Source organism: Rhagoletis pomonella, unplaced genomic scaffold (genome assembly GCF_013731165.1).
Source record: "Rhagoletis pomonella isolate Grant_MI unplaced genomic scaffold, Rhpom_1.0 Rhpom_scaffold_00006, whole genome shotgun sequence".
NCBI classification, from domain to species: Eukaryota; Metazoa; Arthropoda; class Insecta; order Diptera; family Tephritidae; genus Rhagoletis; species Rhagoletis pomonella.
Window position 1 is genome coordinate 52,417,374 of NW_023458560.1, and position 20,820 is coordinate 52,438,193.

Genomic DNA, 20,820 nt, shown 5'->3' on the forward strand with positions numbered 1-20,820 from the left:
CTTAAGAGATCTGTATGCATTTGTGCAATATTTGCTGTTTAAATACACACAGATTTCTTAAGATTTTTCATATTGCTATCCTTGCTTTACTCAGTGTGAGTTACAGCAAATATGAATTATCCGCTGTAACAAATTTCGCTTAGATCATATATACATGCTACTATAGTCGAAGATAACACATATAAATTTTGGTCCCGATTGAAGTCGGTTAAGGCGTGTCGCGTAGGGGTCAAAATTCAGATTACCCTATGACGACGTCTTAACCGTCTTCAATAGAGACCAAAATTTTGAATGTGATATCTTCGACTATGATAGTATCGATTTTGGGTATTAGATGAAAAAAAAAAATATTATTTTATTTTTTTGAGTCTCCATAGAGACAAAGTACCACCCTAATGTACATACATACCCATCTATGATATAATTGTATGAATTTTAGACTAAAATTTAAACTAATATGTCGCAGACAAAGAACTAGCATTTCAATTATCTGTGGAGCTATGTAAATAGTAAATACAATAAAATAAATAGATTCATAGTTATGTATGTACTGAGTTACATATGTATGTATATTCACAAATTCAAATGTTATTTTTAGTTTACTAATAGCAAATATGTAAGTACGTAGAATAAGAACATACTTATACAAGTTGTATGTTTTTAAGCTCAAAGTTATGTAGATATGTATGCACTTAATTTTATATCCTGCTGACGCAAAAGCTTTCATAACTTTTGCTAAGCGTATGGTTAAAACACCTAAATACATATAATATAAAAATTGACAATTATACATATATCTATATATATATTTACATATATACACGTGATACCTACCTGTAGACTAGGTATGTACGTCAGCATACATACTCCCTGTGTTGGCGATATTCATAGAAACAGTATGCTGTCACTTGTGCGTAATACGACACGTTTCGTATACAAACACACAAATAAATGCATATATTTAGTATATAAAATAAAATTAATAAGACCTGCACGTGTTGAGAAGTGTGAAAATTGTGTAGAGCATACAACTGCACGCACAAACAAACAAGCACACATGCATATATTCGTGCAAAACTATAAGTAAAATGTGTGAAAAAAACTGAGCTTGCATTAGAAACATTTAACGTATTTACTTCCGTGGACACTACTGCTGCTGGCGTGCCGTAACGGAAGGTAGAAAAAAGCGTGATTGAATAGGTTTGATGAGGATTTGCATCTGACAAGTTTTATTAGAGACACAACACGAAAGAATGAAATTATGAAGAATTAAAAATTATAAACTCGATAAAGTAAAATGTCGCTAAATGCTGTTATAAGTTTTTAATTTTTCTTAACTTTGCTTTTAGCGCGAAAGGGAAGACCATTGAAAATGGTAGAAAAAAAACGCTAAACGAGGAAAAACGTTTTTTTTTAAACATTGCTTTCAGGGAATGTGTGAACTTATGACAATGATACACAATGGCAAAATAAGCAAATAAGTAGAAAAAAATATAAATAAAAAAAAAGATTTGTTCCATGATGCCAGCGAAGAAGTTTCAACTTATAAAAATATTGTAAATACAAATTAAAGCTATAAAAAAAACAAAAACATTTGAAATGAAAAGTTTGAACTTGCAAATTCGATATAAAAACTAACGTAAAATAAAAAATAAATAAAAATATTTTTAAAAGAATTTTTTTTGTTCTTTGCTGTCAGCGAAAAAACTTAAACTTATAGAAATGATATGCATAAAACTAATACTATAAAAAAAACGTTTTGTGAAAAAAAAAATATATTTTTTTAACTTTATTTTCAGCAAAATAGTGTGAACTTATACATATCGTATAAAACGTAGCAATAAATAAAGGAAGTACAAAAAAAAAAATTGTGTTTGAAAGACGTTTTTTTGTCCTTGCTGTCAGCGAAAAATTTTAATTTAACGAAAAATAAAAAAATGTTAAAAGATTTTTTTTGAACTTAAGTTTCTGCTGAAAATTGCGAACTTATGTATAAATATTATATAAAAGGTAACTCTAAAAAAATATAAGTATCTGAAAAACATTTTTTTTAAGAATTTTTATTGAACTTTTGCTTTCAGCGCAAAAGTTTGAACTTATAAAAATAGTATGAAAAGTAACGCTAAATAAAAATAAAAAAGTATTGTAAAAAGAAATTGTTTACTTCATTGCTGTCAGCGAAAGAGTTTGAGCTTTTAATGTATATAAATTGTAACGCTAAATAAGAAAAAGAAAAAAAATTAAAAAAAAAGTTCTTTTAAATTTTTTTTTTGGACTTTAGTGGAAAAGTGTGATTCTAAAAAATGTTATAAATTGTCACGCTAAATAAAAACAAAAATTGTGCCAATAAAAAGTTTTTTTTTGTAAACTTTGCTTCACCGAAAAAGAGTGAACACCATTAAAAATAAAAAAAAATGATCAACGATTTTTTTTCAAGATTTTTTTTTTTTAACTTTGCTTGCACCGAAAAAGTGTGATGTTATAAAAGGCCGCGCTAAAAAAAAAAAAAATTTTAATAAAAAAAATATATATTTTTTTTAGAAAATTGTTAGTTCATTCCTGTCAGTGAAAAGTTGTGAACTCATAAAAACTGTATAAAACCCAACGCGCTATAAAAAAATTTCCTTAAAAATTAAAGAATTTGAAAGTGCTTTTTTTAATTTTATTCGAAACGATTTTTCTGAAATTAGGTACTAAAATTGTTTAAAATGTTTTTTAGCAAACATTTCATTAAAATATCTTGGCGATGTGAAAATTTTCCAAGATTTAAGGAATGAGAGTGAATTTTGAATTGAACATTACCGCTTAGTTAAAATTCAGCTCAATTTACTTGAAAAAAAAGATCTAAAAGCTCACAAAAACGACAACAAAAATCCAGCAAAAAACATTAAATAAACAAAACCAACAACCAACAAAATCTTCATCGAATTAATTAAAACGACGAGTGGTAGTTGAGTCAGTGAGTTGCGAAATTCAACGAAAGCTATTATGAAAGTGCATACAACAACAAGTCAATTGGAGTTTTTAATATTATTAAAATCCAAAGCAAAAATCAAAACAAAAGCATTGCAGCAACAACAGCTGCATCAGCAGTCACGGCAGCCACAAAAGCAGCTGTTAATTAAATTTCCAAGGAAACAGCAAAAGCAAAATCAACAAAAGTTGCAAACAAAACAAACCATAAGCGCGGCTGCATTTAAAACGCTTAAGCAACAACAAGCAGCAGGGAAACAAAAACAAACACGACAAACACAAAAACAACAACCAGAAAATCAACAACAACATCAACGCTACAACAAGCGCAAGCACTTATTGCTGCTGCTCAACCAACATCCTCCGCTGCAATTGTGCCATAGCAAATTGGCTTTCATAGCGCTGGCACATTACTGGCTACAACAAAAATCCGCGACACCGGTCAACGACGCAGTCGATACAGTGCCCGGTAGTAAATCAAAATTAAATTCTTTAAAACGGAGGGACTAACATTCGCATTGCTGGCGGGCCCCATGGGCCAGGCTGCAAGTATGTGCCGATTTCGTGGATGTCGCTACAAAAAGAATAAGTCTAATAAGAATACAACAACAACGACGCAAGCAACAACAGCCGCAACTGAAGAAGCAGCAGCAGTGGCGCAAGCAGAGGTGGCATCAGAGGCAGCAGCAACAACGGCCGATACAACAACAACGGCTGCAGCAGCAGCAGCAGCGGCAGAACAGATTGCAACGAGTACGGCGACTAGTACGCCGGTGTCAGGTGAGAAGGGAGAAGGGGATAAAAAGGGTAGGCGGAGGATATACGTAAAACAAGCAGACGATTGTTAGGAGCGTTAAACAAACAAATAGGAGATGCATAATTAACTTTAGGATTTCTCATATTGAAAACTTTTGCAGAAAGGCAGGGACGGCGGGTCGTATGAGCAACTTTAGAGATATCTATGGTTACGGTGACCATCCGTTCTGTTTTTTGCAGGACCGTACTGTTATTTAAAGGTCTGTCCTGCGTAGTTTTTCAAAACAGAAAACCCCCAATATGTACTGGTTTTTTCCACATGTCCTGCCTTTGTCCCGCATTTTCTTCGATATTTTAAAATTCGCTTTTCCTAATCGAAATAAAAGCAGTGTCGATAACTAATTGATAACTACATAAGGGTAAGCTGCTTTTGAAGGTTCAACTAGTTAATGCGTTCTAAATATTGTACGGTTATGGACAATGGATGACGAGAAATTGAAGACCAGCATCAAATATATCGATGACACTGTTCTACAAATTTTGTGGTAATCGCTTAAGAAAAAAAAATTTTCCAAGCAAATTTTCCTTTCGAACAAGCGTTTTCGTAATATTTTCAAAAAACGTGTTTTTGGTACATTTCGAACCTATTCATCAATATCTCATGAAAAAATTATCCAATCAATATAAGCTACCTACAGTCCTTATACAAAAATATATTACTTTGCCGATTTCGATGAAAATTATTAGTGTTACAAGCGACCAAAATCGAAAAATTGAAATTTCAATCATTTTCGTTTTACAGTAAATGAAAATCTGATGAGAAATGAAGATGTTACGGAACACAATCTGCACAAAAAATATATATTTTTGCAAAGAGCCCATCAATACCTTTCGAACTGCTGGTCGTTTCATGAGATATTGAGGAATAACTGAAAAAGTACTAAAAATATGTTTTTCGAACAAATCTCGAAAACACTTCTTTGAAACCATGGGGTATTTTTTTCGTGTTCAACGACCCAACGACCAGTTTGCCTAAAAAATTTACTAAAATTACTAAAAGATTAATACCAATGAAGCAAATGTGATTCATGTTTAAAGTTTAAAATTGGATTAATAATTAAGAAATATACACTCTTCGTTATTTGAATAGCGCATCCTTTTAATACTTAGTAGGTACAGTTTCCCTTTTGTTTGTTTAATATACATTAACTTTTTATAAAAATATAGCATATTTACGTCTACAGCCCATTTTTAAAAATTTTGAAAATTAAAAAAAAAAATAAACAGGGGAGACAATTTTTTTTTGACGGTGCTGCGCATTTTCTTCCATACTTTGTATTGTAGAAAAACAAAAAATGGTGCGCTATTCAAATGACGAGGAATGTATATATGTAGTATATTTTTGTTATTTTTATACTACGCTGTTATATGTAGGTAAATTTTTTTAAAAATTGTCCTGCACTTTCAAAATATATTTATGGTCACCGTATCTATGGTCCTCTGTAGGGATGCAAAAATATGCGTAAAATTGTGATTCCGGGATTTCGGGTTATTTTTTTTTAAGTAATCCCGGGATCTTGGGATTTATCCTGAGATTCACTTTGAGACATAACTTTTATGAATATGAGTAAAAATTCAATAACTGAAAGCAATTAAACATACCATGAAATAAAACGATTTAAAATTTACGATAAATTGATTGTAAAACTCACATATTTATTAATACAAACAAATCTTAAAGTAATAAATTTTTTAAATTGTATTAAAAAAACCATGTGATTGGGGAACGCATACATTGGCGATCAAAAGTGAGTGCATGGTGGTATTTGTCAAATATTTGCAATGTTTTTCAAGTTCAAATTTTTTCTGTTATTTTTTTTTTATAAAATTATAGTTTCTGCTTTAATCAAAACCACATAAGTAAAACTTTCAAACTTCATACAGGATGTAGAAAAATTCTTATCTAAATTTTGTACATTTTAATCGGAATTTTTAGAAAAATAAAAGAAAATTAAAAAGAAATTAAATAAATTTAAAATTAATACATATATTAATTAACAAATTTTTTTTTACTAAAATTACAATTATCTCTGAAAGTATTAGTCCTACATAACTTGGTATCATAACCTTTTTTGTAGAGCATTAAATTTACGATCGACGTAAGCTAAGACATTTTTTTGAACACATTTAACTTTAATGGACTTGGGCGAGCCTAAGATATTGACCAAAATTTTTCATCTTTCGCTGGGATTTTTCAGAGCATAATGAAACATACTTTTGCTATTAGAAATAGAAGCACAAAAAAGCGGATTTTCGGCCCACGCTACTGCATACCCAAAATTTTTTTTTTTTTCGCAATTTACTTTGCTCAACATTTTGATGGTGTATGAGTCAAACGGATCTCAGATTCGGATTAAGCGGGTTGAAATACATGTTGGTAGGTGGGTCTAGTTAAAAGCACACACCCTTTTTTGCCGGTTTATTATTGCACTTAAAATGTTTACATTAGAGCAGCAAAGCATTCAAAGCGGAGTCTTCTAATCTTGACCTGAAGTTATTACATACAAAAACCTGCTGATGATAAACATCTTTCGGCCTCAACACTTTTAGGCTGAACTGTCAAAAGGTAGTCAAAAGCCATTTGAAAATTACATTACAAAATATTTGTACTACAACTTTCTGTTTCATTTACATTAGCGGCGCTATGAGTATATTCATTTAAATCTTCTTCAAAAAAGGCTCAGGCTGCAATTTTAAAAGTACAGTTTTAAGCTTTTTGTTAATTGTAGTCAAAACGGAATTTTACTAAAATCATAATTCAAATTCTTAAACAAGCTCGTACTGTCAATTAGATATTTCAAATTTTTCGGTATCCCGGGAATGATGCAAGCAAATCAACACGACGCACAGTGCCGCGAAGGTGGACAAAAATACAAAAATCGTCTGTCTTGAAACTTAGATGTTTTGATGTCAAGTTACAGCTAAATCTCCAACTAAGAGAAGTTCATAAGTTATTTTGTGATAAAAACAACTTTCAGCCCCACACACCCCCTCAAAGTACACCTATTTTCTACATACCATTTCATTTCGGCGATTCGCACATAAAAGTGGTCGCAGTTAAAAATTTGTTAAAAATACATTTTTATTCCTAGCAAGATCAACTTTTGCACTTTGATAAAGATATATGCGACAAACCAAGAAATGTATGGTTCATGGAAAAAAAATTTATACAAATATTTTTTTTTTATTAATAAATAAATATATGATTAAACATACCAAAATCCGAAAATTGGTAAACTTTGGAGACAAAAAAAAAAAAACATCTTGAAAGTTCGTGAAATTTTTTTTTTGGTTATGGTAGTTTGGACCTTCTACTAACAGAAACAATCGAAATCTCTTCCAACTTTTTCCAATATTTGAAAATTTTCAATTTTGAAAAAGTGACTAAATGCCTTTTTTTTGGTATTATTTTAGCTGATCTATATTTACAATACTTTTTCTGAATGCCCTAAGATCTAAATTTTTGGTTCGCTTTTCAAAAATAAGGTATTGAATTAAAGCTAAAACTGCCAAAAAAAAAAAATTAAGAGGTACAGGGGGCTTTGAAATGAAACAAATTATCAGCTAATTAAAATACTTAAATATGCATCACGGTATGGGAGCCAAAAACAAAGGTATACGAAGATTTACATATATATATATATACATATATATATATATATATAGAGCAATGACACCAGTTTACAAATAATATGTTAACCAATGATTAGACGAAAGGCGAACAAAAAGCAAATAAAAATAAATAACATACCTATTACTCTTCATCTGCATAAAGAGTACTATTTTGCTTAAGCAGCAAACAGCTTGCGAAAATGATAGTACAAATGTATGCACATCATGGAGGTCCAATTTTTTTATATATTTTTTTTTTTTTGATTGAGTCTTTTTATAATTTTGTTCACCTAACTAATTGCATTACCTGTGCAAAAATTTCAACGTTTTACTATTAGTGGAAAATGTAGCTCAACGCGAGTTTAAAATTTCATGAATTTTTCTCTGGTGCTAAGAGTCCTCTCTTGTGGAAAACAAATAAAAACCCAAGAGTTTAGTGTTTTGTTGAACGAAACAAGAGAGTTATACCTTAGAAATTATGGTTGGTATAACATGCCAAGTTCAGTGCATAAAGTTTTAGTACGTGGACGTGATGTAATTAAATACTTTGATTTACCAATAGGTAATGATTTTAAAGCTATGTTTTCATTTATTTTCTTATTCTGTATTTCCACCTATTTTATCAGGTTCATTATCAGAAGAAGCCTTAGAATGTTCACACAAAAACATAAGAAAATATCGGCTTAATCGTTCTCGAAAAACTGGAAGAGTACAAAGCAATACGGATTTAATGACTCGTTTGATATTATCGTCAGATCCATTAGTTGCATTTAAAAGAAATATAAAACAGAGAAACAAATATTTAAAGGGTTCTGATCTCAGCTTTAATAAATACAGTGTTGAAAGTGACGAAGCAGACAAAAGCATGGAATCATTTGAATCAGTGATCACTTCCTCCTCTTCTGAGGACTCTGAAACTGAGTGATTATAACAACTAGTTCGGTTTTTATTAACATATTATATGTTATTACCATATAACAGCTATTATTACTTACTTACTTAACAGTGATTATGCTTTATTTTAAATGAAATCAAAAGAATTTTTTTTTCTAAAGGTTAACATGTAAGGAAAACCGACTTAATTTTTCAAATTACCATAATGTATTCATTTAGGAAGTAAAGTTTAGACGAATTTTGACTATTAAGACTATTTTTCTGAACACTTAGCAACAATGATATGCCATATTTCATTTTTAAATAATCATGTGCAAAAACTCGGTGTTTTTTTAATGGGTACCCGTTACAAAAAAACCGATTACTTTCTTAAAATTAGAGTAATATAGACACTTCAGATGTAAAGTTTCAATAAATTCTGACGACTCCTTCCTGTTTTCGTAAACACCACAATCAGCAATGATTATGCCTTATTTGTCTTTCATATAGTAATGTAAAAAAAAATCTTTTTTTTTTAATGGGTACCCGGTACCGAAAAATCGATTCCATTTTTGAAATAAGCATGGGTTAGTCCTTTTAGGTGTAAAGTTTCAACAAGTTCTGAATACTATTTCGGTTTTTATAAACATATGTCTACGATGATTATGAGTTATTTTACCTTTTTATAAAATTGTAAAAAAAAAAAATTTTTAATTAAATGGTAACAGATGCTGAAAAACGTTTTTTTTTTTCTTAAATTGCCGTGATATAGTCCTTTCAGGTGTAAAGTTTCAGCCCATTCTGATGCCTCCTTCCACTTATATCAACACATGTCCACAATGACTATTTTCATATAAAAATGCAAGAAAAACTCGGTTTTCTCGAAATGAGTAACCGGTACAGAAAAACCGATTTCATTTTTGAAATTAGAGGGGCATAATACTTCTAGGTGTGAAGTTTCAGCCAATTCTGACCACTCCTTCTATTTTTGTCCATCATTTGTATGGAGTCGCGGCACTGTGCGACGTCCAAAACACCGGAACACGTGGATCCCGGGATTGGCATCCCTAGTCCTCTGCAATAACGACACAACTAAAAATTAAAAATTTTTAAAAGTTGGCTACTTCGGTTTTGTGACAAATGGCAAAACTGCGATTCTGCCGGATTGGTGTCAACTAAGCCTATGTTGATTTGCTACAGAAAAATACGGTTATTTATAATCCAAATCTGACATATAACTCAAAAGCATGAAATTTTGGGTTGTGCCGTTATCGCAGAGGACCATCGATATGCATTGCGATTACCACATTTGAAACAGAAAAAAAATCGATCCTCAGTAATTGAACTGATAACTCGAAGAGCTTCAGACTTCTAATTACCTTCTGCAAAGAGAAACTGAGTGGGAAGTGCACTGAAAGGCCATCTGTATAAGCTAGGAATCTGATGAAATGATCTTTGTCACTTTCTTTACTCAGATCGGTTTTAATGTTGACAAAGATTGAGCCGATACACTCCCCACTCCAACATTCTGGTGATTGAACTTATAGGGCTTAACGAAGTGTTGTGAAGAGTAGAATGCAAATACATATATCTGTTTGATCAGAGTGCATATCTCTACATAACAATCTAAAATTTTTCTGAGCCTCAACAATGGCACGACAATGCGGTGAAAGGGGTTTAACAACATTTTAAAAAGTTTAATAGGAATTAAGTTTTAAAGCCCCTATGCCTATGATTTGCTTTTGATCTAAGCAAAGCAAAAATGCACCTACAAATCTGGCATACTTTGTAGAGAAAACTGGGGTGATGACAGGGCGTATGAGTAACTGAAAAGAGCTTAAAGCTGACTTTGGACAGCGAAACAGTTTATGAAAACTGAGCTAGTGACAGGGCGTATGAGTAACATCCAAAAGCTGCAATGCCATTGCATAGAAAGTTATCCAATATTGCTCTTGCTCCCTGCTCGCAACACTTCATGCGCCTGTCAACGCTTTTCCTCGAGAATTTTAACAAGAAGCCAGTATATTAAAATTTTTACACATAAGTTTCGGAGTTTTGCTGAGGGCTACCTCGATCGATTTAACTCTAATCTATTTACCATTGGAGTAGTTTTATTTTCGTTACGTCATGCTACGTCCTCTTCGGTTGCCACCCCAATTATTCTTTTCTAATTAAATTTTGATACCTATAGCCTATGCCGCATGCGATTTTCTACAAAACCTATGGCGATATTTCTGGTATTTTGGTCGCTCTATATTTCAGGTGACTCTATTTGTGAAACATTTCTCTAATTTGTTATTAATGGTGTATCTCTGCTGACATAGGCCCACAAAGTTAATTTACACTCTTTCCTCTGAAGCTACAGACCTGCCAAAACACGACACTCCGGACCGCCAGGGGATTCCTTCTGATGTCACCACAACACCAACTGCATGATGAGGCCCAAATGCTTCCCGTCAAGGAGCATAACACTGTGCTATGCAAGCGGTTGCTAGTAGTGTGCTGCAGACGGCGGCACCCGAACAGACAACTTCTTGCTGCAGTGCCTTCGCCTAGGAACGTATGGGAAGCCATCTACACGAACTTACGGAAATTTGTGCAGAGCTTCATAAAACAATCACTGGACCGGACAGCGTAGCGTCAGTCTATAAACTCAACTTACACCAGCTCCCGATCTGCGAATGCCGTTTTAGGAGAACACAATCATCTGACGTGGACGAGACAAGAATTCGTCTGCCTCGGGAGACTGGCACCTTCATCTACTATGAAAACCCATAATAGCGTTAAAAATACTCCCCACTTTGGACAGCATTTCTTGGCACTTTTCTGTCTTAGATTAGAAATTGTTGTGGTCTGGAGAAAAAATCTGTAAAAATTTGCACAACATACAAGCCAATCAGAAAAAGCTACTTTTTAAGACAATTAACTAAAGAGTAAATATATTCATATTATTAAATGAAACTAAATTTTATTCAGATATAAAAAATCATCACATCTCCATACGAGAAGCCAGCAAAAAAGTTATTCACAAAGTCTCAATTTTCGCGAATAACTTTTGCTCTCGCAAATTGGATATCCATTGGCGCCTTCAGCACATTTGCACCGCCCGTGCAGTTGCCATAATTGTTGACTTTTCAAGCTAAAGAACTAAAATCTACTGTCAACAATGCTAAGTGCACTTTGCTATACACGTTTTCTGTTGCCTTTTACTGGGTGGACTACATACATATCTACATACTTTCCGCTTTAAAAGCATCTACGATTCGCACATAAAAAATGATATTTGTTTGACAAGAAATATATGAAATGCGAAGAGAAGGAAAATAATTGAAATGAAAATAAAATCAAGCACTTAAAATGTGCAAGCTGCGATACCAGTATACATACATACATACATACATAAAGTGTGTGTTTTAAAATGCAAAGTACACAAAATAACTGCGCACAGAACAGTTAGTAAAATTAAAAAAAAAAAAAAAAACAGCATTGCTATAAAAACAGCACGATAAAGAAATGTGCAACCTCATAAAAACCGCAGGGATGCGATAGAATGGGCGCCACAGGCGTTCATAACTTGGCTAGGAACTGAAGAAAAAAAAAAACATCCGCAGGAATAGGATATACGCTGACGCATATTTTAGCGCATGCATGGCGGGAAAATGTGGGCAGCAACAAAATAACTTGCATAGATGAGCGCGAAAAAATATTTTTCATGCTTTTTTATACTTTCGAGTGTGTGTGTGTGGATGACACTCTCGCACTTACAAATGTATGCGTTTATAACGCATATCGCCAGCTATAAAAAAAAAACTGCAATAGCACGCACTGCATTTTTGGCGTCAAAAGAATTCATTCAATTTTCGTGTGCAAAAGATTTTTCCTAACAGAGCTATTAGCGCGAATTTTATTACAGTTTCATACAAAAAGAACAAACTGATCTTTGGTAAGCAAATATTTGGGATAACGGTACTTTTTGCAAATTTTTCTCGTTATGCGTACTTTAAAAGATAGGATTTACAAAGGTGTCCAATTAAAAGAGAGAAGAACGAAAAAAAAGCGAGTCCTACGAAAACCAAATCTTATTTGATGAAAAATTGCAAGCAGCTGCGTTTTATCCAGTCCCAGACAAGAAGATCAAATGGAATTGTTATGTTGGCCGATCAAAGACAGGTGTTTGTCCCACGAGAAATGACTAGTCAGCCAATTAAACAAGCTTTCAGCAGTCCCATTAGCTTAGTGAAATTAAAAAAAAAAACCCAGCAATAAAGCAAACACCTAGAAGTCTTACAATTATTTCGGAGCGAAATATACACCCAATATCTGTGGATGGCTTCGATAGCCAAAAGTGAGAGTGGTATAACTGATTGCAGATCAAATAATATCTCCCTAAGGGTCAGATGCCTCACTCGTTATGTTTTCCAACATAATTTAGCCGAGACTGTGCCAGTATTGAATCCATCAGTAAAGATTTGAAAATGTATAAGACCAGGCTCAGTGTTAGTGTTAAAGGCGCACTCATCCTCAGGGAGCTCAACAATGTAGTATCTCTTCAGCAGGCGTTCTTGCGTCTAGATATCTGCTCTTTTTTATGTGTTCACCAGTGGAAACATAGGCACATGGTGTTTTTCGAGATCTATTTCTAAATGTTTTTTTATTTTTTCAGTTACTTAGTTCAGTAGTTGGGTATAGTAGAACAAGAAACAATGCGAGCTAATCGATTTTTTGTAGCCCTTAAGGGATGTCTTAATCCTGAATTCTCAAGATACATACATACATTCGAGTACCACAATAAATCCTAGGTTGACCTATATCAAAAGTTAAACCGATATTTTGGCAAATCCGAAAGAACTATTTATCGAAACTGTGCCTAAGATGTTCAGGAAGAAATCGATTCCAAAAATATGAGACACCCTTCTTGACGTGAGGCATTTGAGCAGGGTGGATAGAAGGGATTATTTTTCTTCTTCATTAAACCAGTAAAGAGTTTTTCTGAATAGAAATATCCATGTAACCATTTATATACTACTCTATTGTGTAGTTGCGTATTGCCGTTAGTTGTCAATATAATTTCCCAAAGACAGACAGACAGAGAAAGGGATATGGCTAAATTGGCTCAGCTCGACGTTTTGATAAAGTTGAAGGAAGCTGGAAAAATTCCGAAAAAATTTTTTTGATTGAGATAAAGGAGTAGACAAAGATGAATTTAAAAACTTAAAAAATATGGGTCGCTATCTAAGTTTGAAAAATTCGATTTTTGTTTTAAATCGCAAAAAAATTATGTGAACTACAGTGGCGGTGAAAAATGAATGGTGTTTCGTTTTTAATATTTACAATGTTTTTGAAGCTAAATTTTAAATTAAAAAGAATATGCTTTGACAAAAACTATATAAATCACACTTTAAAATTTTTGTAGAATTTAGAAAAATTCCACAAATTATTATCTAAATTTCGAGCTTTTTAACCAGAATTTTTATAAATTTTTTGGGTATGCAGTTAACATGTTTATAAAATTATAGAAAAATAAGTGCACGTTTTGAGCGGCTAAAAAATCGCATTAATTAAAAAAAAGTTTTTTTTTTTGTTGACAACGTTTTGCACTTTTTCCATATAAACATGAATTTCTTGTGGCAGAATATGCGCAAGACCGTTTGCAAAAACAATTAAAAAGTCAACTCCAGGTTTACTAAATTTCGCTATTTATATAAAAAAAAACCCGCAAAATCCGTCGGCAAAAATAAAATTATTAAAAATCAATGCGATTTTAAAGCCGAAAACTTGCACTCATTTTACTAGAATTTTATAAGCTTGTTAACTGCATACCCAAAAAATTTCTGGTAAAAAACTCTAAATTTGGATAAAAATTTGTGGAGTTCTTTTAAGTTCTGTATAAATTTTGAAAGTGTGATTTATATAATTTTTGTTAAAGCATGAACCATGTTTTTACAAAAATATATATAAAAAAAAATTATAGCTTGAAAAACATTGTAAATATTAAAAACCAAACACCATTCATCCATGTTTGACCGCCACTGTAGTTTCAAAAATACGTCAAATTTATCAGATTTTAGGTCAAAATTTTGTAAAATTTTTGCGATAAAAAAAAAATCAGAATTTTTCAAACCCTTGTAGCGACCGCTAAAAATGTGTTTAAAGGTTTGAAATTTTCATACGGGTAAAGTTAACTAAGAAATTAAAATAAATTTGAAGTTAATTAAGGATAAGACTTAGGTTAAAGTTGACATTGGGACTGCCATTAAGATAAAAAAAAATAAAATTAGGATTAAGAGTAAAGTTAAGATTTAGACTAAGTTTTACTTCTTCAAGAACGCCCTAGTTCAGAATTTGATTGAAGAACGCACTATTTCAAAATTCTATTGTAAAACACCCTATTTCAGAATTCGGTTCAAGAACGCTGAAAATAAATTGAAAATGTCAAAAATCGTTCTTGTTAAATTAAACTCTTTACCTGATTATATACAAACTTTTATTGGTTATATTCCTTACAAAAAAAAAACATTGATTTTGCCAGCTCGCATACACATTCCTAAAGATTTGCATTTCACTTTTGAAATATGTCGGCAAACCTGCCAAGTTTACAAATGCATTCGTACAAATGTAAATGTGTCTGTGTTGGTAACTGCGGTGTTAAAGTCAAATACAATGCATACAAATCACTGCCAAAGGAATTTTCTACACCAATGCATACAAATTTCATATCCTTGTTGGCTCGCTGGATGTTTGTTTTTGTACACAAATGCGAGTGCGAATGCGAATGAGACTGATACTCTTATGGGCACGAATACATACATACATACATAAATATGTTCATGCATATCTCACTATATACACATACATATAGTACGTGTACACATGTATTTGTAATTACAGAATCACCATGTAGGACGCATTTGTGAATTAATTTGATTACGATTGGAAAGGGAGATGTTTTTTCTTTCCCTTATTCGCTTTTCTTTCTTTTTGCATTCATTTAATTTGAAAAAAAAAAAAAAAAAAAATCACATGGCGAACTTTTTGTGCGATAACATGCAACATAATTTAAATTTGTCGACGGCATGACGCAAATGACTTTAACGAGCTTTTTTGGCTGCTGCACTGCAATGTGGGACATGCGTTAGCGTTTTTATTTTTGCTTTGCTGCTTATGCTGTTGCCAATCCCATTTGTGCCGCACCCAAACAAATTACACTGCCAGTCACTCCGTTGGTACAAATTTAATTTAATCCTTTATGCACTCAAATTGCACTTTGCCGAGTGAACTGTAGCAGCGCAGCACGAGGGCGGAGTGGGGTTTAAATAAATGCCAACGATTTTTTGTGGCGCACAAATGAGTAGTTTTTTTTGTCGAGTTTGCTACTTTTCTACCCAACAGAGTGAATGTGTGTGTGTGTGTGTGTGGATAGCGTGGAAAATATATGCAGGTCTTTGGGGATACTCTAATGGCTGCAAGCGTTAAATTTAAACCAACATACAAGAGTTTGTAAGCTCGAACATTCTCACATGCATCCATGATTTTCATTCTTGCAAGTCTTTTATGGCTACCTTTTTTGGTGTCATTGTTTTTAAGGGTCAGCAAATTTTGTGCTTATCTAGAGAAAAAATTTGCTTGTCCTGCGAAAAGTTAAGGCAATTCATGCAAGAATTAGGAAGATTAGAAAATTGCATTTTACTTTTAGTAAAATTGGGTGTTGTGAATTGTTAAAATTTGCAGTAATTCGAAAGTGTCCGTATTTAACCCTTATGTTGCCAAAAGGTCATTTTGTAACCGTAACTATACTAATTTTTAAATACTTACTAAAACTGCAAAGGTCAGTCGACGATCATTATAAGATCGCCGGTGTTATCGTGTACCGTTCAAAATTAAGCCAATAAAGACCAAGACTCGATTAAGGTCAGTGTAAACTGTCATTAAATATTACACAATGACAGTTAGGTACCCCCATCGAGAGCTATGTATGTATGTCTGTATATGTAACCGAAGACACCAAGCTTGTCAGGCAATTAGCGCTCCATTCAGCTATAATTTTTAACCGACTTCCAATAAAGGAGGAGGTTATCAGTTCGTCGGAATATTATTATTTTTTTTTTGAATGTATGTTACCGCATAACTTTGGATCACGTCAACCGATTTCGATAATTCTTCTTTTTGCATCGGAAAGGTAGTGGCTCAGAGGTGGTCCCCTACTAATTTGGTTTAGATCATTAGATCGTGAAATTTATATATATTTTTTTTTGTTATATGAGAACTAAAGTCGGTTTTGTTTTTTGCTTAAAAATTACTTGTTATAAGTATCTGCGTTATCGCTGAAAGCCACAACACCAGAAAGTCTTTCTGAAGCTTTCAAACCTATGTGTGGCCAAAAAGGCAAATTGGTCAATTGCCCTATTGATCATAATAATATATCTTGCATTTGCATATACATCTCCATCCATGTAAGGCTCATGCCACAAAGCAATTGTAGGCATCTTATCATTGACAGTGCCATGATGCAGTTCATTGCAACAGTGGATTATCAGGCGCATAATTTCCCGTAGATGGAATGTCATTTGACCGCTACTTGGCACCATTGGACGTTTTTATGAATATGGGAATATACCTCAAGCTTTGGAGGACTTCAAAATCGACATTTGTCCAGTTATAGCCAATACACACACGTATACACATGCATACATACATATGTCGATACAAATAACCAAATTATCAAATTTGATAAAGAAAGAAAAAAATGACCAATTTTCGTTAAAAATTACCAAAGTGGCAACGCTACTTGCCAGCAAGCACCTGCAAAGTACACCATTCATTAGTCTTACTCAGTATTCTTTGTGTATGTATATACACAGACCTCGACGACAGCGCACAAATACCAAGCGCATAAGCTTGGGTGCGAGGGAAGTCTTTCATTTTTATTGACTATTTTTGTGTTGTTTAATAAAAGTATTGTAATATTTCACTTATTTTATAAATTTAATTGAATCAAAATTTTCAAACAGGTGGCAACCCTCCTCAAAACTTTTTTTGCAGTAATACTTCCTAAACCTCTTCAGCTTGATACCCATATTGGTAATTTTAAATTATATTACCAATTAAATTAAATTGAAATTTTCAAACAGGTAGCAACCTTCCACAAAAATATTTTAGGCTGCAAGCCTTCTAAAACCTCTTTCTTTTGACGGCCATATTGCAGTATTTACTTTGTCTAATCAATTAGCTTAAACTTCAATTTTTAAACAGTTGGCAACTCTCTAATTTTTTCTCCCTCTATATTTCAAGTTAGACCTCTGACAATGCATCGATGAAAACTGATCTCAATTCCATGCATTAGTTTTCGAGTGATGCGCGTACAAACATACAGACAGACAAACAAAAATTCTAAAAACTGTTGATTTTGGCTTCTGGTGCTGTAATAAAGACCCCCAATATTAATTTTTTTTTATCATTTTATACCCAGTGGAAATCGATCACAAGTTTGCTTTTTGTTAAGAGCTTACTCACATTTCTGCAGTATTTACATTTTGGTTTAATTTCTTAGTATTTTTTCAGTCCCACGAGACGAAAATAAACTTTGAGACACGAAACTGTTTAACTGTTTATTGTTTAGAGAGTGTAATGTTCGGCTAAGGGATCAAGTGTAACAATACTTATTTATTCTGTTTACTAAACAATTCATAGAATTTCTGTATACTAAAGAATTAATCTAAAACTTTGCATCCTTAAATTGTTTATATTTATTTCCGTAGCCTTTTTTGTATGCAGGTTTGCTTTATATTTACAATTAGCTGTATTTACGCTTATTGCTTGATCAGCAACAAGAACGCATACATAAATGTGTTTCGCTCCCATGTCAAACACCATAGCTTGTCTGTGCGGAAATTATGTATGTATTATTATTAGGGAGGGTCAATTTGTATGGGAGATTTTTTCGACTGGGCGAGTATAGCACAGACGGATTCTACGTGTAATTCTAAGCAAATTTACCGTAGAAACCATGGTCTAAAATCAATTTGGAATTTGCCAAATTGCGAAACTTGGTTTCTTAGCATTTTGCTGTAGGTCCGTAAAGAAATGCTTAAATTTTGTATAAAAAATATCCTATAAGTAGTTTTTTCTTGGTATGAGGAATCCTTTTCTGGACTTATCTTTCTCTTAAAGCGTCCACAAGAGGGCGCAACAGTGCGAATTCACATTTTCTTCGAAACCTATTTTCGCAATTCGGCAAACTCCAAATTAATTTTAGGCCCATGGTTCCTTCGGCAAATTTGCTTAGAATTACACGTAGAGTCCTCCTATGCATAATCAAAAAAAAATAAAAAAATTGACCCACCCTAATGATTATGCATAAACAAAGATTTCTTAAGCTTAAGCAAAGGTAGCCAAAGTAATCGTCTATAGATATGTATGCCGAATTAATCTTTGACACGTTTCATGAATTAAAATGATACCTTAATAGCGAATTTTGCCGCCTGTTACATTATAGATACTGGAATATGTTTGCTAAGTTTATAATAGGAGATCCGACAAAGGCACAACCTTCACCCATCTGTTTAATGGATGAAATTTACTTTGTATGAAATTTAAAGTCTTAGGAAATATTTCGCGAGTGGGTTGGCTGATAAAATCCTGGCCAGGATATTTTTAATTAAATATTCAAAAATTATTATATATATATTTTTTTTTAATTTTGCACTCATTTGTTCAATAAACAATTACATATATACCAATCGAAAGCATAAAGCCTATAGAATCTGTTAAACAGATGAGTGAAAATTACTAATAATACCTATCTGTTCATACCTGCCAACCCGATAGGTAGGCCAGGAAAAAAATAGACAACCCAACGTTTTCACATTCTATAGGCCTAATACTTTCGGTTGGTATATAATTTGTTCATTAAACAAATGAGTACAAAATTAAAAAAAAAAAAAATAATTTTTTAATACTTAATTAAAAATATCCTGGCCAGGATTTTTTCAGCCAACCCACTCGCAAAATATTTATTAACACGTTAAATTTCATAGAAAAAATATTTCATCCATTAAACAGATGGGTGAAGGTCGTGCCTTTGTCGCATCTTGGACCATTAGCATTTGTTTCTTTCTTTATCTTAAGCTATTTCACCTTCACTTGTAACTTCAATAACAATTAATTAATATTTTGCCTCCACCTTTTCACTCTCTTTACAGGCCTGCAGCTGCGAAGCATTGAAGAGCCAAGCGCGCAGTGTCAAACACAAACACACACCTACCATCATCATCAGAATCTTACCGGCAGAATGCCTGCGGCGGAGCAGGGGGGCACAGGGTGCGTAACATTGGATAGCGCTAATGCGTTAAGTCCACGTACCGGTGTCCCCCTGCAGCTGCAACCTACGCCACATCAATACCAGCATCAGCTTCCGCTTCAGCATCAGCAACAGCAACAACAAAACCTACACACCATGCAACATACGACACAGAAGGGCTACGATGCCGAACAAGCGCGCATGGAAGCGTGGATGGATGAGAATCAAGAATTTATACAGGATTATTTTATAAGGTAAGCAACGGAAATATAAATACTTAAAATATAAAGCTCAAAACTTAATAAATCACAGCAAATAATGTTTTAACTGCTCATACGTGGCTTAGAGTTGTTGCCGAAGGGTAAAATGGATGCATGCAGTTGCAGCTTTTCGAAGGAAAGCTTCTGTTACTGGGTGCTTTTATTTTGACCTTGCTCTACGAAATCCTGCTAATTGCCTTAATGTTGCAAAAGTTATTGCTGGCTTGGCAGGAAGTTATATACATACATCCTACATACCTACATAATATACATATATGAAGCATTGACATATATAAGTGCTAAACAACAGTGTTGTATTTGTATTTGTAGACCAAAACGGTTAATTTGTTCATAATTTTCATCAGTAGCTGCACAATATGTATGCTTGTTGCTATACACACTTTAATCTCTATCTTATTTTCTTGGAAACCGTAGTTGCTACACAAAATCAAAAATAAAATGCCAATAAAAAAATTGTATGTAGATGCCCGGTCGGAAATAATTTTCGATTTTGGACAGGCTTGCTTTCTTCCGTCTAGCGCCCGACAAGGAAAATTACCCAGTGATTCTGGAGCGCTTCTGGCTAATGAACTGTCGAATCACTAATCAGAGAATTCCCATTAAAATAAACTGAAAGTAAAGCAGATATACATAAATAAGACTATTTTTAAAAATTGAATGAAACTAAAAAAAGACAAAAAATAAATAAAAATTCCTTTTTAAAGCAACAAAATCTAAAACTTAAAATGTATTTAACAAAAGAAAAACTGCAGGGATATTTTAAAATAAGCAGCACACGTCTTTAGGCAATAATCGCTTTATTCCAAGTAAGAAGAAAATTTTAAGCTACTACATAGTACGTATAACAGAAATGTTTAATGGGAGAATAGAAAAACTTTATGCGGGAAAATTGGAGAATGAATAATAGAGTTGCCGTTTATATTTTATCAAAAACCAATAAAAAAATAAAAAATAAATTTCCAAAAATAA

At 32.9% G+C, this 20,820-nt stretch overlaps 1 protein-coding gene across 4 annotated transcripts in view; it reads left to right on the forward strand.

The window, feature by feature from the left end:
- The window catches only part of LOC118740930 (dual 3',5'-cyclic-AMP and -GMP phosphodiesterase 11-like), a 307,854-nt gene that overhangs the window by 241,334 nt on the left and 45,700 nt on the right, over positions 1-20,820 (forward strand). For 2 of the 4 annotated variants that reach the window (XM_036472687.1, XM_036472688.1), the window contains exons 2-3: positions 2,720-3,753; positions 19,473-19,824. In XM_036472687.1, coding sequence (XP_036328580.1) covers positions 3,507-3,753; positions 19,473-19,824 — 599 coding nt within the window. In that variant the 5' untranslated portion in view covers positions 2,720-3,506. The remainder of the gene's footprint in view (positions 1-2,719; positions 3,754-19,472; positions 19,825-20,820) is intronic. The other 2 variants (XM_036472690.1, XM_036472689.1) reach the window with 1 other exon arrangement.